Raw genomic sequence first — 22254 nt, forward strand, 5'->3', positions numbered from 1 at the left:
CCTGGCTCTGTAGGTTTTGACACCTCCGGGCGGCCACAAAAGCATCACCTCAAACCCCAGCCCCGCATAAAGCCGGGGCTGCCCGGGCACCCCCAGATGTGGGCAGCAGAGTGGACCCCAGCCATGGCCGGACCCCCCGCCCCGCTCCTTCCCCAGGGCCTCTTCAATGCCACTTACCTACCAGCTTCTGCGGAGCACCCCCCCATGTCCCCATGTCCTCTGCAGGGCCAGGGGCAGGAGGGTGGCCCCGAGGGTGATCTGGGGCAGTGCAGGGGTGCAGGGGGACCACAGCAAAGCGCCAGCGAGCGGGAGAAGCTGCGGATGCGGCGGCTGGCGCAGGCGCTGCTGCGCCTGCGGCACTACCTGCCCCCCGCGCTGGCACCTGCGGGGCAGAGTCTCACCAAGATCGAGACCCTGCGCCTCGCCATCCGCTACATCGGGCACCTCTCGGCCCTGCTGGGGCTCAGCGAGGAGGCGCTGGCCCAGCGGCGGGGGGCAGCGCCCCGCCACTGCCCCCTCTGCCCCCAGGGCCTGGGGTGCTGCCAGAGCCTGGAACCCCACCGGAACCCACCAGCCCCTCAGGAGCCTTCATTCCCCAGCACTGGGGGCTGGGGTTCACCTGCTGTGGCAGGGACCCCCCTGGAGCTGGGGGCCTGGAGGTCACCACCCTGTGGCCCTGCTGCAGGGCCCCCCCCAGAGGTGCTTGGGGTTCCCGACACGGGGATGGAGGCCTGGGGGTCACCCTCCTACATCCCTGCAACGGGGACCCCCCGGGAGCTGCACGAGACCCCTGGCTCCATCGTAGGGTCCTGGCCGTCACCGCTGTGCAGTCTTGGAGCAGTGACCCTCCTGGGCCCCCTCCCGAGACATGCCATGGCCACGGGCACCGGGACGGCTTCCTCCTGCTGCTTGGAGCCTGCAGCACCCCCCAGCCTCCCGGGGCAGGACTGATGGACACAGGCCCCCCTGAGACACCCACCCGTGGCTCCCAGCCGCCTGCACACCACCAGGTACCCACGGCCCCCTCCCCTTCTCCTGCACTGAGGCTGGGGGAGACCTCCAGGATGAGCTAGAAGTGGGGTGTATGCTCCTTACAGGGTGTGGGCAGGGCTGCACCCACAAATCCCCCCGCACACCATGGCTGAAAGGTGTGCACGGGCTGGGGGGGACAGCAGGATGCATGGGGTGAGGGGTGGGGGGCACGGGGCCATCCCACCTCACCCAGCTCTTTCCACACAGCTTGGCAGTCCCTCCGCCCCAGCCAGGTTCGTCTCCGCACCCCTCCGAGCAGCCCCAGTCCTGCCCGGCTGCACTCCAGCACGACACTGGGGAGGCTGGAGCTGATCCTGTACCCCCACTCGCAGAGCCGCGGGGAGGACGGTGGCTTGGCTGCATGGGATGGACACCGGGACACCGGGACAAGGCTCCTCATTAAAGCTGCTGGGCACCTCCACAACCTGACTTGTTACTGTGGGCCCCCCCTTGCTGCACCCCAGCATGGGCAGGGTTGGGGGGCCCAGGGCACCCCACAGCCTGACACCCGCCACCACACACACACACACAGCCGGGAGCTGCGTCTAGGCCAGGGGCTTGGTGCCCCCCCCCCCCCCACCCTGCAGCCCAGAGATGTCCCGGAGCTGGGGGGACAGTGGGACCCACCACCCGGGGGGCTTCCCCAGCCCCATGGACCCCTGGAAGGGCAGACCCCCCCCACCCGCAGAGTAGTCCCATCCTGATGGGACGCTCCTGCTCCCTCCCTTCAGAGACCTGGGGGACGGTCCCGAGGGGAAGCCCCCAGCCCTGACCCTGCAGCGGCTGCCCCAGCTGGGGGACCCCAGCCCCGGATCCCAGCGGGAGAGCTCGCATGCAGCCGTCAGACGGAGGAGCCGGACGCTGGCGTCGGCAAAGCCCCCAGAGCCACTTAGCACCAGGCTCCTAACGGCCCGGGGGGCTCCACGTTCCTGAACCATCCCCCCCGCGCCCACCACGGGGTCCTAGGCACTTCCTGCATGCCTCCAGAGCCCCCCAGCATCCGAGGGGAGAGAAGCTGACGTGCAAGCCTTTATTTACACCCCCCCAGGCCTTGCACATCCCAAAGAGTCCAGCACTGACTGCTGGGTCCCCCCCTCCCACCCCAAAGCCCTCCCAGCCCCCCTCCGCTGCTCATCATACAGGCGTCAGGCCCTGCTCACAGGCAGCAGCCCCTGCCCCTCACCAGCAGCGGGGTTCTGGCGTGGGGAGGCTGCCGGGGGGAGTGTTTGGGGCTGGGGGTCGGAGAGAATGGAGTGTGTGGAGCAGGGGAGTGGGCAAGGGCCCATCCCAGCGGTGGGGCGGTGGGTGCCGGGAGCTCCAGGCCCCGTGGCCGGGCGGGGAGGAGGGTGCACAGCGGCAGGGGCCGCAGGGTTATCTGGGGGTAGTCTCGCCCTGGAACCAATCCAGCACTGGCTGCCGGTTCTCCTTCACCCAGTTGATGTTGGCGCGGGTCCTCTCCAGCGCCTGCTCCAGCGCCCGCGTCCCCGACCCGAAGCCGATGTCCTGGTTGTCTGCCTTGAACTGCTCCAGCTGATGGGGGCAGGAGGAGTTGGAGCAGGCGTGGGGTACCCCAGCAGCCCTCCAGCAGCCCAGGATGGGGCCAGAAGCTGCCCAGACCCCTGGGCACAGGAGGGGCTGGGGCAGGACCCCCCCCCCCACCAAGGCTAAGGGCAGGTTGCAAGCTGCCAGCTGGGGCTGGGGTCCCCTCCAGTGCCCAGCCCCACAGATCCTGCTCCAGCCTCACCTGCCGCAGCTCATACTCCGTGGAAAACCGCTGGGTCACTGATAAAATCAGCCGGGAGAAGGAGAAGGAGCCGCCCCCATACCTGGAGAGCAGAGGGATGCTGAGCCAGGGGCCTGGGCAGAGCTGCAGCAGCACCGTGGCTGCCCCCATCCGGCTGGGCCAGGGAAGGGACAATGCCACCCCCCTGCGGGGGCACAGGCAGAAGGGGAGTGCTGGTGGCCCCCTGAAGCCCCCCGTGCAGTGCTCACTGGCTGAAAAGCATCCTCCAGTTGCCACGGATGAAGTCCCAGGCCAGGGGCTGCCCCACCACGTTGCTGGCAATGCTGTTGATGGTGGCGGTGGCATCCTGCTTCCGGATCTTGTTGGGGTCCAGGGTGTACTGCAGGTACCTGGGGGAGGGGGATGACACCTCGCTGGGTGAGGGGCTGGCGAGGGCAGAGCCACAGTCCCCCCCCAGGAGTCTGCACCCACCGGTTGAGGATCCAGGGCTGGGGGCTGCAGGAAAGGGCTGTGCGGAGCTTGTCGGCCTCAGACACGACAGTGGCCTCCTGGAACCTCTCCCAGATGAAGTCCCAGGCCTCCTCCCCGCCTGTGGCCACCACACTGCAGTAGATGGAGGAGCGCAGGTTTGGGGGGATCCTGTGGGAGAGAAGACCCGGCTCAGCTGGGAACCCCTTGCCGTGCCCAGCCCGGCTGCCTGCCGCCACACTCACGGGTTCCTAGTGATGTTTTGCTGCCACTGGTCGAAATATTTGGTGGCCAGTTCCTGGCACTCGGTGATGCCGTAGGAGCAGGCTGTGCTGATGGCGTTGATCTCGTTGTACCTGGGGACAGAGCAGCCATGCAGGGCTGGGGACCAGCAACTAGAGCAGGGCCATGCCCTCTCCCTGGCACACACTGGGGTGACTGTTTAGTGCAGCCGGGGAGACCCCAGGGGGATCCAGCCCAGCGCAGGGGCTGCAGCACTCACTGGTCCATCAGGCCACTGGGGATGTTGACCCAGTCGTTGGTGATGTTCTTGTAGTAGTTGAAGAGGGGAGTCACCTGCTTCTGGATGTATTTCTGGGGGGCAGGAGGAGGGTCAGCGCCCAGCGGCACCGTCAGCAGCTCCCCCCCCTGCTCCCAGCTCGGGGTGCATACACAGCCCCTCACCCCTGTTATGCTGGCACAGGGCTCAACTCACCCGCATCACCCCGAAGACCTCGCTGCGGTCAAACATCAGCTGGAAGTACTGGAGGTTGTTGAGCGCCGCCGCCCAGGGCATGTACTCTGTCTCCTGGTTCAGGAACCGCGTGGTGTTCAAGGCCAAGGTCACGTTGACGTAACCAGCCCTGCGAGGGGTGAAGGGTGGTGTCAGCTCCCAGGGCACCCATCCCACAGGTTCCCCTGGCCCCGGGGGGCTGCGGCTGGGCTCACCTGGCCAGGTTGAAGGCGTCATCAATGATCTGGGCACGGTTGATGACAGGAATCACCTGGAGGGAGCAGAGGAGGTGTCTCAGGGCAACCCCCAGCAGGCTGTGGGGTGGGTGTGGGGGTGCAGGGGGGTGCGGGGGGGTGCGGGCCCACCCACAGCCCACGCGCCCTGTCCCCACATACCTGGTGGTCGGTGGCGAGTTGGCCAAGGAGCTGGTCCCAGTTCTCCTGGTTGTAGTTGACGCGGAAGTAGCCGCTGACGTTCAGGTTCAGCAAGAGCCAGCTAGAGCTGTGCACCTTGAACTGGTTATTGGTTCCTGGGAGGGGGACAGGAGGCTCTGATTGAGCTGCCCGCCTGCCCACGAGGGGGGCCAGGCTCAGCGCCCCCCACCTCACCAGTGCCCACCCGGGGGACCCCAACCTGTGCCAGGGCAGGGGAGGTGGCAGCGAGCCCCCCGCTCCCAGCCCGGGCAAGACACACGTACCTATGATATCAGTCAGCCAGTACCTGTCCCCAAGGGTGTCACGTGTCATCCAGGTGATGGGGACGATCCAGATGTAGCTGTGCAGGGGACAGGCAGGCAGTGGGGTCCCCTGCCCCTGTGCCCCCCCAGACCCCCTGCCTGGCGCTGACAGCCGCCCCCTCCCCCCTCCACTCACTTGAAGACGGAGGGTCTGTCCACCGTGGAGTTGGGGTCGAGCAGGAAGTGTGTCTGCCTGACAATACCAGTGCGGGTGTCGACGGTGACCACGGGGAAGCCCATCTGCAGCGTCCAGCGGTCCATGATCCTGCTGATGGAGTCGGGCAGCGAGACGTTGTACTTCACCACAGCCTGTGGGGGAGGCAGCAGGTCAGCAGGGCCAAGGGTGGGGTGCAGGGCTCACCCAGCACACATCGGCTGCATGACCAGCACCCTGGGACCCTGTCCTGCCAGGCAGCACCCCTAGAGCTGGGGCAGCAGCGGGGAAGGGGCTGAGGGTTGGGAGGAGCTACCAGGAGCAGCCAGCCCCCTCCTACCTCTTGCAGATGAGACCAGAGGTCAGTGTAGACAGTGTTCCCGTAGGCGAAGGTATGGAGGTAGGACTGTGGGAGAGCACCAGGAGAGACAGGTGGGTAGGGGCAGGTCCGGGGTGCAGGACACCTGCAGAGCACCCGGGAGGGCCCTGTTGTGGGACACCCCCCCCGGCACTGGCAGAGCCTCACCTGCAGCCCCTCCTTGAACACGTTCTCGGTGAGGAAGTCGGAGAGCATCCGCAGCACTGACGCTCCCTGCAGAGACGGCAGGTCAGAAACCCCAGGGTGTGTGGGGCCCCCCCCACCACCACCCTGGTCCCCCACGCTCCCACCTTGCTGTAGGCGATGCTGTCAAAGACCTCACTGATCTGAGCTGGGGTGTTGACCTCATCCTCACGGAAGGAGAGTGGGTGGGAGGTGGCCAGGGCGTCTGTTGCCATCACCGTGTACACCTCATTCAGCACCATCAGGTCTTTCTGCAGCAGTGGGGGGGAAGCACCAGCACCCATCTCAGCCCTGCGCACACCCCCCTGGCAGTGGGGATAGCCCCCAGGGGGGGAAGGGGGTGCCCAATCCCCTCTGCCTGCCAGAACTCACGATGTTCCAGGTGTCCTCCACTGCGTTGGCGCCCAGGTACTCCACATAGGAGGCAAAACCCTCGTTCAGCCACAGGTCGTTCCACCACTGCAGCGTCACCAGGTTCCCGAACCACTGTGGGGGGGACACAGCACCCCGTTAGCGGGGCCCGGCTGGCCAACAAGGCAGGTGGTGGCCCAGCGGGTACCTGGTGAGCCAGCTCATGGGCAATGACGGTCACCACCCGCTCCTTGTTGCCGATGGAGGAGTAGGCGTTGTCAAAGAGCAGCGAGTTCTCACGGTAGGTCACCAGCCCCCAGTTCTCCATCGCGCCCGCGTTGAAGTCAGGGAGGCCGACCTGGTCTGGGGACAGAGGGGGTCATGTTGGTGCGGGAGGGCCAGGGTGCCGGCGGCTCGACTCAGTGCCCTGAACACCCCATGGCACCCACCAGATTTGGGCAGCGGGTATGATGTGTTGTAGTGGTTCTCGAAGAAGCTGAGGATAGGGCCTGTCACCTGGAGCGCGTAGCTGCCCTGGCCCTCGGCAATGGCCTCGGGGCGGCCCCAGATGCGAATCTGGAAGAGGGAGATGCAGGGTTCAGCTGCTGCTCGGGCTCAGAGCCTCGGACAGGCGGGAGGTGCGCCCCCCCCAGCCTACCAGCACATTGCTCTCATTGCTCTGCACATAGTCGAATTGGCTGACAATGAAGGCCAGCAGGTATGTGGACATCCTGGGGGTGGTCTGGAACTCAGTGACATTCCAGCTCTCCCCATCAATCTGCTGCTGCCAGGTCCCTGCAGGGAGCAGAGGGAGGGGGGAGTCACACCGCAGCTCCCCCCAGACCCTCCCCGCCAGGGTTCCCCCACCCCACTCACTCATGACCGGCATGTTGGAAATGGCCGTGTGATCAGAGGGGTGGATCAGCGTCACCATGAAGTTGGCTTTCATGGCTGGCTCATCAAAGCAGGGGAAGGCTTTCCGCGCGTCCGCCGCCTGCATCTGCGTGGTGGCCACCACCTTCCTGTGAGCAAACCCCGTTAACCCCCCCTGGGGGGGGCTCTGCAGTGGCCACAACCCCCCCGGGACCCTCCGCTTGCCCCATGCTCTGCCAGTCCCATCCCCGTGGATGTGGAAGCAGGGGGGCACAGAGGCTCCCCCCCAGCCATCGCACCGTCCCCATTGGGAGAGGAGACCTAAACCCAGACCATGCCCTCCACCACCCCCAGGACAGCCCCACGACCCCAACCCCTGCCCTCCACCTACTTGACGCCCGAGACAGTCACATATTCGCTGCGGTAGAAGCCGGCCAAGTCATCAGCCAGCTCCCCTGTGAAGATGGTGATGAGGCGGTAGCGCTGGCCCTTCTGCAGTGAGCCGCCCAACTGCACCACCAGGTACTGGGTGGGGGTCTCCAGCCAGGTGCTGGAGATGGGGGGCACCCTAGAGCCGTCCACCGCCTGCAGCGAGGCGTGGAAGGACCCTTGCAGGGTGTAGTTCAGCTTGTTGCTGTGGATGAGGATGAGGTCGGTGGCTTCTGTGCAGATGAAGACCACACTGCTGTTGCCCTTGAAGACGTAGACATTGTTGGCATCGGGTGTCAGGAAGGGCTGCAGGGTCACCTCATAGGACTCTGGCATCAGCGTCGTCGGCAGCCGCCACCGGTTCCAGGGGTGTTCGGGACCAGCGGAGGAGGGGGACACGGTGGTGGTGGGGTCGGTGCCCGTGATGGGGGGGCCGGCCGTGGTGGGGCTGGGGGCGGCTGTGGTGGTGGTGCCAACGTCCGTCACCTTGTTCTTCTCCTGGGCGTAGACCACTGAGAGTGCAATGATGGTGGCCACAGCCCCCAGGGCCAGCACGATGGCCACGATGCCCACGCTCTTGCTGATGAAGAAGCCAGCCGCCATGGTGAGGCTGCGGGCACGGCGCTTGTGGAGGAGGCGCTGCCCGGCTGGCACGGCTTTTAGCCTCTCGCTCCCACGGGGTTTATAAGTCCAAGTTAATGGGTGAAGTATTAAATGACCATGAGGCTCAGGGCGGCGACAGCCCCCGGGATGAGCTTTCCACCCAGCTGCCTCCTGGCCCCACGGGAGCACTAACGCCCTGCACCACTGCAGCAGGGGGTGAAGCCGGCACCTCGGGATTGCACCATCACAGGGATGGGCAGCACTGGAGTGGGCGTGGGCTGTGGGCCAGCACTCCCTGGGTCCCTCCCGAGTGCCAGCCTGGCCCTGCAAAAGGAGGGACAGAGTGGGATAGTCACAGCCAACAGCCCCAGCAGTCACCCCGTTTGCCCTCGAGTGATGGGGTCTCGGCCGCTGCCAGGGGGTCCCAGCTGCCCCTCACCCTATGAAGGACCCACTGCTGAGGCTGGGGCTGGGGCTGAGCCCTCACCGGGCTGCCCACGCAGGGGGAAGGGCGTGGGGTGCAACCCTGGGGGTCTGGCTGGCCTGGGTGGAGCCTGGGACCGTGCTGGGGAGGGGTCCACCCTGCCAGCCCTGCCTGCCCTGCCCGCCCTGCCCGCCCTGCCCACAGCCCTCTCAAAGTCCAGGCTTGCATTGCCAGGCTCGCACCTGGGGGTCAAACTCCAGGACCCGTGAACCCAGCTCGAGCAAGAACGTGCCCGCTGCCACCAGCCGCTGGGCACCCAGCAGTCACAGCCCTCCCGCTTGGGCGAGAGGGGGGCAGTCAAAACATGGGTGTGCAACGGTGGGTCCCGTGGGCACAGCCTCGCCTGTGCCCCACAGCGCAGAGCCCCCGGGCAGGGCAAACGCAGCAGGGCTGGGGGTGCTGGCACACAGAAGGGGGGCACACGCTGCTCCCCGAGAGCTCGGCCTTGGCCCCTCAGGCCATGGGGGTTGGTCCCGGGGTCTCCTCCCCGGGCTGAGGTGTCAGAGCAGGCCCAGCAGAAAGCCCCAGGAGCGAAGTCCCCACAAGCAGGGCAGGGCAGGGAGGGGACGCACCGCGTCTCGCCCCGAGAATAGAAACTCCTCTCCCCAAGGTCAGATCCCTCAGCCGGGAGACATGGGAAGGTCCCGCCAGGAGCCGCAGCTCTGGGCCAAGGGGCGATGGTGGGAGGAGGGTGAGGGGCGTCTTCAGGGAACCGTGCCCTGTCTCCGTCAGCGCCTGCGCCTGGCAGAGCGTCCCCGAGCCCGATGTCCCCTCGTTGGGCCGAAGGCACTGGGTTTGGGGAGCAGCAAGTGCCAAAGCCCGGCTGGGACAGCTCTGCCAGGGAGGAAGGTGCTGGGGACGTCCCCCGTCCCACTGCGCCGCATGCCTGCCATCCCCACGCAGCCCCCTGCCCGGCGTGCCGGCACACACCCCCACAGGCACTGCTCCCCCGTTAACACCAGCCAGGCCCTCTCCCACACCCAGCCCCTGCCCCAGGCTGCCTGCAGCACCCCTTGACACCCCGCACCCTGACTCCCCCAGCCCCCACGAGCTCCTGCACCCCCCCGCTGCGGGGCCTGTGCCGATGGCGCACACGCGTCCCACGTCCCACACGCAGACACTTGGACACAGACGTTGGTCACACATGGACACGCAGTTCCCTGGGCCCTCCCCACCCCATAACCCGACACGCACACATCCCCCCCAGAGCCCCCCATAACCTCATGCACCCCCGTAGACCCCCCCAGAGCTCTCCATAACTTCACTGCACCTCCATGGACTCCCCGAAGCCCCCCATAACCTCACCGCACCCCCACAGACACCCTCCAAAGACCCCCATAACCTCATGCAACCCCATAGACCGCCCCAAATCCCCCATAACCCCATGCACCCCCATGGGTCTCCCAAAGACCCCATAACCTCATGCACCCCCATGGACCCCCCCCGAGCCCTCCCATCACACTCGGGCTCCGTAACCCCCACGCACATGAACCCCGCAGCCCCGAATGTGCCCCACTGCCCACCCCACACCCCACAGCCCCCGCAAGCACCCCCACAGCCTCCCCCCCTCTGCTCGGCCCAAGGGTGCCCCAACGTCCCCCAGGGTGGGGGGACCCCCAGGACCCCCGGCTTGGGGTCTGCGCCCCCCCCCTCACTTCCCCCCTCCCAAACCTGCCGGAGGTCCGGGCAGCGGCATCGCCCCCCACTCACCTTCCAACGCTCAGCCGCGGGGAGCGGGGGGCAGCGGGGCTCCCGCCTGCCCCATCCCCACCGAGGCACCCAGGACTGCGCCCTGCCTGCGCCCTGCCTGCGCCCTGCCTGCGCCCTGCCTGCGCGCTGCCTGCGCCCGGCTCCCGGGCGTCTCAGGTCCGCCAGCTCAGCCGCCAGCGGGAGGAAAGTTTCCTCCTAAAGCTCCAAGGGAAGGAACCTGAACCTCCTCGCCCCCTTAACCCCTGGGCTGCTGGCGCCCGGGGGGGGGACACGGCCCGGGGTGGGGGGCAGCAGGGGGCAGTGCCCAGCCCGGGCCCAGGGAGCTCCCGGCCCCAACACAGGCTCCTGCCTGGTGCAGGGACAGAGCGAGGGGGCTCTCTGGGGGGAAGGTGCCTGCGGCCCCGGGCAGAGCGGGGACCCCCCTGGACTGCGGGACCCCCCCCGGGTGCTGCTGGGGGTCCCCTCCCTCGCACCAGCCTTGGCTCATCGCAGGGGGGTGGCAGCACCCAAGCCGGGCTGTGCCCCCTCCCTGCAGCACCTGGAGCACCCCAGCACACCGGGAATGGGGTGACTGCTTGGGGGGTGCCCCCTGTGCAGCACACCCCAGCTCAGCCCCCGCCGCCCTGGCAGCGGGGGGTCAGAGATAGCCCAATCCTCATGGGCCACCCGCGGGGCTGCGGTCGGGGCACAGGGGGGTTTGCCGGGTGCAGCACCCTGAGGCGGCTGCTCCTGGGTCTCACCGACCCGGGGGTGACCCGGTACAGCTGGGGGTGGCACAGGGAGGGGGCTGGGGCTCACCCAGTGCTTGGCAGGGCCCCTGCCACGTTCCACTATCCACTCCCCTGCACGTCACTGCTAGGGAGGGGGATCCTGGAGTTGGGGGACACGGTCTGGCAAGCAAACTGAGATCAGCAAAACCCAAAGCACAGCTCAGCCAGGGCCCGGAGCCATGTGACAGGGCTGGTAGCCAGCCCCATGGCCCATCCCTGGACCACGTAGGCAGCTCGGACGGGAGAGCACTGAGCCACCAGCAGCCCCTACCCTCATGCCACATCCCCCCAGGCCCACCTGAGGGTGCTGGGCGTATCTGGGGGCCTAGCCACAGGCCCTTGGGGCACCCAGGGTCATTGCCAGCACAGCGTGCCCCAGGCAGGGCCCTGGGGTGGGGAAATGGGGCCCAGGGGCTTCACAGACTCACAGAATGGTTTGGGTTGGAAGGGACCTTAAAGCCCACCCAGTCCCACCCCCCTGCCCCGGGCAGGGACACCTTCCACTAGCCCAGGCTGCCCAAAGCCCCGTCCAACCTGGCCTTGAACCCTGCCAGGGAGGGGGCAGCCACAGCTTCTCTGGGCAATCTGTGCCAGTGCCTCACCACCCTCACAGGGAAGAATTTCTTCCTTAGATCTCATCTAAATCTCCCCTCTGTCAGTTTAAAACTGTTCCCCTTTGTCCTATCCCTACCCCCCTGATCAAGAGTCCCTCCCCCCTTTCCTGTAGCCCCTTTCAGCCCTGGGAGGCCGCTCTAAGGTCTCCGGGAACCTTCCCTTCTCGAGCTGAATCCCCCCAATTCTCAGCCTGTCCTCACAGGGGAGGTGCTCCAGCCCCCTGAATCACCTCTGCGGCCTCCTCCAGACCCCGTCGAGCAGGTCTGTGTCCTGCCTCACCCCAGGGTGAATTACTCCATCGTCTCTGCCCCCCTCCTCAGGGGCAGGGGGGAAGGCAGCAGCGGGGAGCAGGCAAGGGCCTGGCCCTGCCCCAGCGCCGTGGGACATGGGAAGGGGCAGCGGGGCCAGAGCCATTACCGGAGGTGGCTGAGCACAAACATCTCCTGGCCACAGAGGAAGCACGTGAGGCTGGACACGTCCTGCACCGGGGACTGCCATGAGTGGGGCTGGGTGCAGGCACAGCCCAGGCTGTCACCCCAGCCCGACCCCCCCAGCACCCCCAATCGTCCTAGGGCCTGACACACCCCATGTCCCCACCCCAGGACACTGCTCACCTGCTCCCTCCACCCCGCTGCGCCAGCAGCCGACAGGAGGGAGAGGAGGAGGAGGAGGAGGAGGAGGAGGAAGAGGATGGCTGGTGGAGAAGAGGAACTGGTTGCCCAGCTCCTTGACCTCCACGAGCCGCTGGCAGTGGCTCATGGCCAGCTGGGGAAGGGTTAAGCAGCAGGGAGGGGAGACAGCAGGAAAATTCCTTCCAGGCAGAGTCACGGTTTCCCTGCCAGGGGAAGTGGAGGCAGAGCCGACTGAAAGCCGAGGAAGGGGCTCCGAGGCAGTCCGGAGGCTGGTGGCCAGAAGGAGCTGTGGCAGAGCCAGGGGCACTCCGCCCAAGGAGCCCGGCTGCTTGGGGACCTCCCTGCCTGGCCTGTCCCCTCCAGCCACGCTCTCTGCGACCCCCAGGCCTTGGGGGGACACCTCCATGTGCCCCTCGAGCCCAAGAGCAGAGCAGGGTCACTCTGCGGCAAGGAACAGCGGGAGGGCAGCGGCAGGTTGCAGGCTGGGGACCCAGAGCAGGGGACACCGCTGTCACAGCCCCGGGGGGGCCACTGCGCTCCCTGCTGCACCCAGGGACCCTTCCCCAAGCCCCCACTGCAGCAGCCCCAGCCCCAGGTGGGCTCAGGGACCCTATTTTCCACTCCCCCGCTGCAGCCTCTGCCAGCCAGTAGCCCCCCCGGGGCTGCAGCCACCCCACCAGAGCTGCACAGAGGCCCCTGACCCCTCCCTGTGCTCCCCCCAGGAACAGGCCAGTAGCAGACTCAGCCACGGGTTCAGACGGTGGTTTATTAGGACACAGGAACACGCTCCAGCCCCACCGGCCCCAACTCAACTGCTAGCCCAGGCAGCTCCCTGCCCACTCCCCAGGGCCAGCAGGTACCACCCACGCTGGCCCAGCTCTGGAGCTCACAGCAACTCCGATGGGCAACCCCAGACAGGCTGGTGGCAAGCGCAGCGGGCAGGGCTGGAGAGGGCGTGGGGGGCTGCCCAACGCGGGGAGGAGACAACAGCCCAGGGCTAGTGCAGAAGCCACCAGCTACGGCTGCATTTTCACAACTGGGAATCCCAAGAAGTGCTGGGAGAGGCAGGACCCGGCTCTTTCGCTCCCCCTCCAACAGCGAGGGAAGAGGCTGCACATCCATGGGGAGGGGAGAGGGAGGGAAGAAAGGCCACCCTTGCTGCGGGGACACCGGTGAGTGTGGGTGCAAGGTGACAGACAGAAGCACCGTCACCACTCCCTGCAGCACACCAGACCCACTGTGAGCCCAAACGGGACTGAGGGAGTCCAGCAGAGCCCAGCTTTCCTCCCTGAGCCAGAGCCCCCACCCCTGCCGCAGGACGCTCACATGAACTGCGACAGGTTGGGCACTTTAATGTTGATGTCACCGATGTTGATGTTGCGAGGGATCTCAGGCAGGTTGATGTTCTTCACAGCCGAGACTGCACGGGAAGGAGCGGCCGAGAGTCCGCCCTGCCAACGGGAGGGAACGGTCACCGCCGGCCCCGCAATCCCCTGCTCCCCAAACACAGCCCTGCCCTGTGCTGCCCTGCTTCCCTGAGCCCCCGGGCCCTGCCACGTCCCCCTCCCTCCCTGCTGATGGACCTGTTTCTATTGATATCACGGGAGCAGCAGTGCGGCGCTTCCCTGTGACCAGAGCAGAGCTGCATCTTCACAGTGACAGCACAAACAGGGCACTAACCAGTTATTAACCTTGAGGGGAACAGCCATTTCCATGCTCGGGTTGCTCCCTGCTTTCTACGGCCCGGAGCACAGCAAGGGAGGGATGCCCCCAGGCCACTCCCCACAGACTCAGGCAGGCAGAGACTGGGGGTACTGGGGATACCCCTTAAGTGTCGGAGAAGCACATCAGCCTGGAGGCAGAGCTGCAGCGTTGCCACTCACCTCTGCCTTCTCCAGCTTGCTCTGGGCCTCCACCTGCGCCACGATCTCATTCATGTTAGTCTCCAGCACCATGCCACCTATCACCACCTCCTGCAAGATGTGGTGAACCTGCGAGGGGAGGAGAGGGATGGGATGGGATGGCGTGGCTGTGAACCCAGCCCAGCTCTCAGACCAGCCAGGAGCAGCAGCAGCCGCAGCACCCGCAGGCTGGGGTGGGAGCACGCCAGGGGTCAGTGACGTTTCCCCAAGAGACACAAACCCAGCCCCATCCTCCCTCAGCCTGCACAGCCCCAGTGGCTGCCTGCAGAGCAAGAGGGCAGCCACAGTCTTCAGCGCAGGGGGAGTCTGGCAGCCCCAGTCCCAGCTGTAGAGGACACACCCCACCCCAGAGACCAGAGCAAACATCACCCACTGGGCCCAGGGCAGCCCCTGGAGAGGCCAGGTCCAACCTGGTCCACCAGCACCTGCTGGCTGCGCCATCTCTGACACCTCATCTGAAGTCTGATCCCTCCCTTGGCCAGGACCAGCTCCCCGCCTAGAAAGCAGGGGGGGAGCCCAGGGGGCAGCGCATACTCCAGGGCCTCCCAGAGCCTGCACTTCCCAGGACCAGTTTTTTCTACCCAGAAAGCCAGGCCTGAGCCCGACCACTTTGCTTTCTCTTAGGAGAGGTGGGACTGTGACACATGCCCCAAAAAAATACAAAACTGCTGAGAGAGGCTGGTCCCTTCCCCAGAGCCTGCGTGGGGCCAAGGACAAACTGGATCCGGCTCAAGGCACCATGCTGCTCCCTCCTGCCAGCCCCTGCCAGGGAGGGCCAGTAACACCCCACATCCAAAGCAAGAGAAAGGGCCCATCATAGTCTGCAATATGAGAAAAGACGCACCCCAGGCTCCACCGTCCTGCAGAGTTCAGCCTTCCTTGCTAAGTCAGCAGCTCCCAGCAACCACCCAGCACAGATAATGAGTTTATGGGTCTCTGGTTCCTTCCGTGAAATAGGCTATTACTGGAGGATGGTTAAGTCATTCTATCGTTTTATGGCTTCATGAGGGCAGGTTGCACTTGTAAAAACTGTGTGGCAAATACTGCCAGGGCAATGCTGTGAGAAATAAAGCAAGCGAGAGAACATACTCGAAGTGGGAAACCCAGCTCCATGTGAAGGGTGAGCCCCCCACAGGGCTCCCCGTCGGACCCATACTGCTCTGACAGCACCAGGAGCAGAACTAGGGGGTCAGCACTGCACAGGGCGAGCCACGGGCCATACAGCCCCTTCTCGGGACACCCGTGGCACTGGAACCACCGTACACACAGCACAGCCCTAGCCCAGCCCCAGCAAACGCTGCACCGGATGGTGCCGGCAGCTCCCCACAATGGGAGAGCATCTGGGCTGCAGGAAATGTTGTTCCTTTGAGATCTGGCTTCGGCCCAAGTTGGACCAAAACCAACAGGGCAGAAATCCCAAGCAATCTTTGTTTTCCAAACTGAAACACAGCACTTTCTGAACAAACACGTCCTCTCTGGGACCTTGCAGCTGCTGAGCAAAACTCATGTTTTCCTCCAAGGTACGAAGAACATGCAGGGGTTGGGCAAGAGCCTCCTCTGAACCACCCCATGGCTTCATGGCTCCAGCCTCCCCCTGTGAAAGAGGGGTCCCTGCAGCTTTGAGGCTGCTGAAGCCGACAGTCTAAAAGCACTGGTGTCACCAGCGCCCAGGAACCACGGTCCTGCCGGCCCCATCCTGCAAGAGCAGGGACCCAAAACCCTCATTCCACGGACCCCACACTGCACACAGAGTGTGAGGTGGGTGTTAAAGGCAGCAAGAGAAAAATCGCAGGACCTGGACAAAGCCACTCCCAAAGCCCAGCCAGAACCTGCTGGACTGGGGACATTCAGAGCTGAAATCTCTGCTGGCCAAACCACCACCACCGTCCCACCTCACTTCTCACAAACCCTGAAATCCACCTGCCCTGCCCTGCCCTTGGCAAACCGCCCTCGCGGAGACAGGGCTCGGTGCAGCCCCACGGCCTCGGAAAGCCCTGCCCCAGCACCCAAGGGGCCAGAGCGGGGAGCAGCGGGACACAGCTGCGCGCTCTCAGCTCCCCCAACGCCACCAAGCCCACGCAAACAGCATGGGCACTCAACATCAACAGGTCTGAGAGATAAATACGTGCCAAATATAGAGACAAGAGCATCCACTGATAGCGGCCAAGGCCTGAAATCAAGGCTGGGAAGCAGTGGGAGCATGGGACCAGCACTAAACAAGCCTGACTGGTAGGAGAGGCTGGGGGTGGCCAAGCCCAGGTCTCCCCAGTCAGAAACCCTCCAACTCCTGCCTGCCCTGAACCCTCTGCCTAGCAGGAGAGTTCAGAGGAAGGGCAAGCCGTGCTACCACTGGCAAAACAGAAAACAACAGGGTAATTCCTGCCTGTGGGCTGCGGATGGAGAGCAAAGCTGCTGGCTCTCAGTGGCGTCACAGAAGGGGTAACTGAGAGCGTGTCTTCCCGCAGACGGGGCCAGAGGTGATCTGGGTGGCTGCCGCCCCAACTCCTCCTCCTTCCTGACATCTTCCTTCCTCTCCTTTGGCTTGATTTGATAAGAACGTTTTTTCTGACAGGTTAATCAACGTTGTAACATTTCTGAAAGTTTACAGCTGGGCAAATTATGAAATCAAAGTCTTACTTCACCAGTTGCTAGTACATTCAGCTAATCCAGATCACCTTCTAAGAAGATTTTCTAACTCCAGTTCTCTGCCAGACTTCCTAAGTTGGAATCACTGACAGAAATGGAACATTTTACAGCCTTGTTTTTTTTCCCACTCCTCTTTTTTGTTGGCATGTTTTGTCTTCAACAAAGGAACAAAACCCTTATCAACAGCAACCAAAGTCTAGCACACGTCAGCTAAATTCTCCTTTCTCTAAACATAATCCCAGCTATCTTCAGCCCCATCTATGAGACCATCAAAGAGGATAGGTTTCCGCCCAGAAACTCAGTCCAGCTACAGAAGAATCATTAAAGGCTGTGGCTCAAATCAAAGTTTACCAAACACTTGTATTCCAAACACTCCCATTGTTCCTTACCTTTCTTTCCCTGCAGCTCTAGTAAAATGTTAACAAGACCTCAGACAGGTCCCTCAGTGCAGCGAGAAGAGGCAGAACGCCCCTGCACAACGCCAGAGCCCGCCCAGCTCCATTGGCACCAGCCTGTGCGAAGACCAAGAGTGAAGCCCCCACACAGATCCCCCGCACTTGGCCCTGCAGTTACCCTGCGTTGTGGCAGACACCAGGAGAGAGCCCACACCCCCCACCACACGCAGCCCCGCAGCAGCCACGCCATGGGGCGAGCCTGGGGAGCCAAAAGCCAGCTTGCCCATGGAGGACACGGAACAGAGCTCAGCAACTCCCATCTCCTGTTGGGAGGACACGATGCGAGTAGCTTACAAAGACCCCAGGCTGACAACTTCCCCACCCAGGATTTTAACCTCTCCCCAAAATGTGAGGGTTAACGCACTAATAGCCTCTCCTGGGAGGCTCCAGAGCTGGAGGCTGGGCCGGCTCCTGCCCGTGGGAGTGCAGGGCTCTGGGGGGAACAACAGTGCTGGCCTGAGGGAGCACCTAGAGCCTACGACCCACCTTGTCCATGTGGAAGATGAGGTCCAGCTCACAGACGTTCTCAAAGCACTTGTCCAGCGTCTCCACAAAAACCTGAGGGGGCAGGGAGGGTAGCTCAGCACACAGGACCCCCGCAAAATGCTGCGCGCACACCCAGAACCCTCCCAAGGGGCCTGGCATAAGGTCAAGGGCAGCAAAACACGGGACCCAGCTGTCCCAGGGGAAACACCCCGGGTTCGATGTCCTGCTCCACAGCAGTGCTGAGACAAGGGGGCCGCAGACCCCAGAACAGCTCAAAAGGGGCCAAGTCAGGGGAACTGCACAATCACAGGGTGGGTGAGGTGAGCAGGGCCGGGGGCTCTGCCACCTCCCCACACGCTCATGTCTGCTGTCAGCCAGACTCAGCAAAGGTCCCTTCACACACCCACACGGTGTTTGAACACACTTATTAAAATGCACTCGTAGTTTTGAGGCCCTGCCATAAGACAGATATTGAGGGGCTGGAGTGCATCCAGAGAACAAGGAAGCTGGTGCAGGGTCTGGAGCACAAGTCCTGTGAGGGGCGCCTGAGGGAACTGGGAGGGTTTAGCCTGGAGAAAAGGAGGCTGAGGGGAGAACTCACTGCCCTCTACAACTACCTGATTGGAGCGAGATGGGGTCAGTCTCTTTTCGTCAGTAACAAGTGATAGGACAAGAGGAAACGGCCCCAAGTTGTGCCCAGGGACGTTCAGATTGGATATTAGGAGAAATTTCTTCACCAAAAGGGTTGTCAAGCTCTGGAATGGGCTGCCCAGGGAAGGGGTGGAGTCACCATCCTGGGAGGTATCTAAAAGACTTGTGGATGCAGCACTCAGGGACATGGGTTAGTGATGGAGCTGGCAGTGTTAACACTTTTTTTGTTTGCTGGTGATACCAAACTGAGTGGGAAGGGGACACTTGGGGAGGGAGAACCACCCTGCAGGGAGCCAGCCAGAGGGGGCCAACAAGAACCTGCTGAAGCTCAGTACGGACAAACTCAAGGTCTTGCACCTGGGAAAACATCATCCTGGAGGAATAAGGGAAGACCTCTTCTCCACGTTCCAGTACTTGAAGGGTGGCTACGAAGCAGATGAAGACTCCCTTTTACAAGGAGTCACATGGAAAAAATAAGGAGGAACAGGGACAAGTTACTTCTGGGGAGATTCTGACTGGACACAAGAGGAAAATGTTTCATACTGAGAATAATCAGCCCCTGGAATAATCTCCCTGAGGAAGCAATGGGTTCCCCAACACTGGACACTAAGATTCAGCTGGACGAGGGCTGGGCTGGCTTGTCTAGGCCAGGCTTTTGCCAGCAAGGTTGGACCAGCTGATCCTTGAGGCCCCTTCCAACCTGCCACTCTGTGACTCTATGATTAACGGTTGGACTCAATGATCTTAAGGGTCTTTTCCAACCTAAATGATTCTGTGATTCTATTTTTTTTAAGAAATTAATCCAGATTGACTTCCCCTGCTGCTTCCAAGCGGAGGAGCTGTGTATTGGCTAGGGCACACACAGCTCCCCCTCCCCATTGCAGCTCCCTGAACCGCTCCCATCACTTCCAGAAAGGCCGACGCAGAGATGTCGCAGACACAAAGTGCACCTGAGAGGTCTTGGGACCGGACCATGCTCTGGGGGAAGGCACCTGCCAGCCGCCCTTGGGCAGCGAACCCCCTTGCAGAGAGACCGACCTGGATGAGGTCCAGGATGCCCAGCTCGCTCTCGGAGGAGTCCACACAGAAGACGAAGTACAGCGTGGCGTAGTGGCGGTAGATCAGCTTGTAGTCAGAGCCGCCAAACAGGCTGCGGAGACACGAGGGGAGGTGACACTCTGAGGACACACACACACGCAGCCCAGGCGCTGCCCCAGCCGAGGGGACAGCCCGGTACAGCCCCCTGCACCCCACCGGAGGGCTGGGGGGTTACCTGCCACACTCCAGGAAGTTGCAAATGTGGTCATCGCGCTTCAGCACCAGGTGGAAAGTCTCACGGATAATCTGCTGCTGTACCTCCTCCGCCTGCAAGGAGGCGAGGGCAAGCACCTGTGGGTGCACGGCCCGGAGGACCTACGTCCCCTGCTGCCCCCGGAGGGACACCCTCAGCTCGTAGCTCGGGGTGACGGGCAGGTCTCAGCTCCCCACCAGCCCTCAGCACCACAGGGGCAGCCCTGGGTGACCCGGTGTGGTGGCCACGGCCATCCCACAGGACCAGGCCAGGGCGCTGGGCTCCTCGATCGCTCCCCCCCCAGGCCCAGCCGGGCCCCCCGGACACCCCCAGCCCCACACTGGCCTCAAAAGTACCCGCTGCCACCAGCCCCACAGGCAGCCCCGGCCCTGGCCCCGGCCCCCGGCCCCGCACCAGGTGCTGGTAGAAGCGGACAAGCCGCGGCTTCCCGTGGTTGTTGAACACCAGGATGGCGTTGATCATCCCGGCGGCTGGACGGGCCGCGCCGGGCCGGGCCGGGAGCTAAACCGGGGCCGCAGCGGCCGCAGCCTCCCCGCAGGAAGCCCCTCACCCGCCCCGGAAAGGCGGCAGCGGGGCGGTGCTCCCGGCCGGCTCCCGGTGGGCTGAGCTCGGGCGCCCCCGGGGCCCGGCCTCGGCCCGACACGCACGGAAACAGACCGGGGGAAAGGGGGGAGGCCCAGAGCCGCTCCTCGGGCGGGGACGCAGCCGCTCGCCCACTTGCCAAGGCCGGGGGCTCCCTTGGGACGGCGATAACCACCGGAGCAGACCGGGGAGGGGGCAGCCGCTCCTCGCGGCCCGCAGTGGGGTGGGGCGGGACAGGGGCAGGTCGAGGCCCGCGCCGGGAACGCGCCGCCGAGGCCGGAAGCCCGAACCGGCACCGGCCGCCCGCTCCCCGCCCGCTCCGCCAGGGGGCGCACCAGCCCCGGAGCGACGGGAGCCGCGCGGTGCCACGCCGCGCAGGAACGCGCGCGGGGGCGTGGCCGTTCGACGGGGCGGGGTTCAGCGTAAGACCACGCCCCCTCTTAAAGCGCCAGCCAGTTCGCGAGCGGGGTCAGAGGTCACCGGCGGGCGGCGGAGGCTGCGCTCGGGCGCTGCATCAGAACCCGGCCTGGCCCGGCGGAGCTGCTGCCCCCCGCACCCAGCGGGGCTGCCCGCAGCCCTGCCAGTCCCTGCCCCGCTGCCTGCGGTCCTGCCAGCCCCTGCCCTGCCAACCCCTGCCCTGCTACTCCCTGCCAGTCCCTGCCCTGCTGCCTGCTGTCCTGCCAGCCCCTGCCCTGCCACTCCCTGCCAGCCCCTGCCCTGCCAACCCCTGCCCTGCTACTCCCTGCCAGTCCCTGCCCTGCTGCCTGCTGTCCTGCCAGTCCCTGCCCTGCTGCCTGCTGTCCTGCCAGCCCCTGCCCTGCCACTCCCTGCCAGCCCCTGCCCTGCCAACCCCTGCCCTGCTACTCCCTGCCAGTCCCTGCCCTGCTGCCTGTGGTCCTGCCAGCCCCTGCCCTGCTGCCCTGCCAGCCCCTGCCCTGTCCCCAGCAGGAGCTGTTGGGAGGGGAGAGGCCCCCCCAGGCCCACTGGGCGGAGACAGCCGTGCCAGGCTGGGCCACCAAAGGGAGGACACTCAGCTGCCTGCCATTATCTGCACTTAGCACAGCCCCCCGGCTCCCCCTGAGCCCACTCAGGCCCAGCCCAGCCAGGCCGTGGTGCCATCGCCGAGTAACCCAACCTGCCGAAGGGTTATTTTCCAGAGGAATGGGAGAAAGAATCACACACGGTGATTGCGGTTGCACCAAGTGGTTTTTAAGGACTGGGGAATCAAAAAGCAAACAGCAAAGGGCGTGTGATCCCGGGTCAACATGAAGAAACCGCACATGGGCGTGACCTAAAGACCACTGCGTGGCTGAGTTCCATCAAGGGAACAATGAGGAAAGAATTCGGAAAGAAGTACTGGAGGGAAGGGGGAGTCAGGGGAAATGAAGATCCATAATTTAATGGGGAAAGGAAGGGAATAATCAGGGATAGAGACAGTCTCTTCGCTCCAGCCTTTGTATGAAAAGGCTGTTTGTGAGCGGGGATGAACAACAGCCATGAAGGGAGGGGGAGAGCGAGGTGACACAGAGAGCCGTGGGAAGGACGTCGAGGGGCACCAGGCGTGGGGCAGGGTGATCCCAGCACCGTTTGTGACGATGGAGAGGAATCGTGTGCCAGTGACGGTGTGTGAGGATGACGCCGAGGCGGCGGGAGCCTTCCTCCGGCCAGAGAGCAGGGACTCACCCACGTGACGGGTGAACAAACAGACGGCGCCACGGGTGGGATGGGGGGGGAGACGGCACCATGGCACCCCAGAAGCAGTGGGGGGCGGGACGTGCCGGCGGGCAGCGGCTGTGGCAGAGCACGGCCCTTCCGCCACCGCTGGACGGGTCCAGCCCCTCTTTCCACAAGGACCCAGAGCGGGGGGTCACCAAGATGGCGGGTGTTGAGCTGGGAGGGGCCACCCCCCCATCGCTGTCTGGGGAGGCGGGAGGGAGCGGCCTCTGTGGCTGGACACCCATTGGCGAAGCTTCACTTCTACCCCCACGCTGATTGGCTGAGACCACTGCAGACACCTGGCGTGCCTCCACCACGAGAGGCTGCACGTGATCCTGGCCTGGCATGCTGATTGGCTGGGGCGACTGCAGCCTTGTGTCTCCCTCTTCTGATTGGCTGAGGCGGCTTCAGCCTTGTGTCTCCACATCCTGATTGGCTGGGGTGGCTGCGGCCTCATTTCTCCCTGTTCCGATTGGCTGCGGCAGCTGCAATCTTGTGTATCCCTGTCCTGGCTGGCTGAGGCAGCTTCACCCTTGTGTCTCCACATGCTGATTGGTTGGGGTGGCTGCAGCCTCGTGTCTTCCTGTT

General features: G+C 64.4%; 3 protein-coding genes across 13 annotated transcripts; 1 reads left to right on the top strand and 2 right to left on the bottom strand.

The window, feature by feature from the left end:
* The first annotated feature begins 96 nt into the window (after positions 1-96).
* On the top strand, positions 97-951 carry LOC141965649 (uncharacterized). Its single transcript, XM_074917499.1, has one exon. The coding sequence runs from the start codon at positions 97-99 to the stop codon at positions 949-951; it is 855 nt and encodes a 284-aa protein (XP_074773600.1).
* Positions 952-2141: 1190 nt separating this feature from the next.
* On the bottom strand, positions 2142-10034 carry ANPEP (alanyl aminopeptidase, membrane). Of its 3 annotated transcripts, XM_074916824.1 has the most exons (21): positions 9880-10034; positions 7045-8009; positions 6657-6802; positions 6439-6575; positions 6230-6356; positions 5989-6143; positions 5802-5915; positions 5537-5680; positions 5394-5459; positions 5208-5273; positions 4850-5022; positions 4675-4751; positions 4373-4506; positions 4193-4248; positions 3960-4107; positions 3747-3838; positions 3490-3600; positions 3248-3415; positions 3025-3165; positions 2777-2858; positions 2142-2562 (listed from the first exon to the last, which is right to left on the bottom strand). In XM_074916824.1, the coding sequence occupies exons 2-21, from the start codon at positions 7683-7685 to the stop codon at positions 2404-2406; spliced, it is 2937 nt and encodes a 978-aa protein (XP_074772925.1). In that variant the 5' UTR covers positions 7686-8009; positions 9880-10034; the 3' UTR covers positions 2142-2403. The 3 variants fall into 3 exon arrangements, with proteins under 3 accessions (XP_074772925.1, XP_074772926.1, XP_074772927.1); XM_074916825.1 differs by lacking the exon at positions 9880-10034; XM_074916826.1 differs by lacking the exons at positions 2142-2562; positions 2777-2858; positions 3025-3165; positions 3248-3415; positions 3490-3600 and having other exon boundaries at positions 3743-3838.
* A 2608-nt stretch (positions 10035-12642) lies between these two features.
* AP3S2 (adaptor related protein complex 3 subunit sigma 2) lies at positions 12643-20284 on the bottom strand. Of its 9 annotated transcripts, XM_074917191.1 has the most exons (7): positions 19762-20284; positions 19330-19421; positions 19095-19206; positions 18414-18503; positions 17406-17477; positions 13780-13887; positions 12643-13347 (listed from the first exon to the last, which is right to left on the bottom strand). In XM_074917191.1, exons 1-7 carry the CDS (start codon positions 19828-19830, stop codon positions 13219-13221), a joined length of 672 nt encoding a protein of 223 aa, XP_074773292.1. In that variant the 5' UTR covers positions 19831-20284; the 3' UTR covers positions 12643-13218. The 9 variants fall into 9 exon arrangements, with proteins under 9 accessions (XP_074773292.1, XP_074773296.1, XP_074773294.1 ...); XM_074917195.1 differs by lacking the exon at positions 18414-18503 and having other exon boundaries at positions 13780-13869; XM_074917193.1 differs by lacking the exon at positions 18414-18503.
* Positions 20285-22254: the final 1970 nt, after the last annotated feature.

This window comes from Athene noctua, chromosome 13, assembly GCF_965140245.1.
Source record: "Athene noctua chromosome 13, bAthNoc1.hap1.1, whole genome shotgun sequence".
Taxonomy (NCBI): Eukaryota; Metazoa; Chordata; class Aves; order Strigiformes; family Strigidae; genus Athene; species Athene noctua.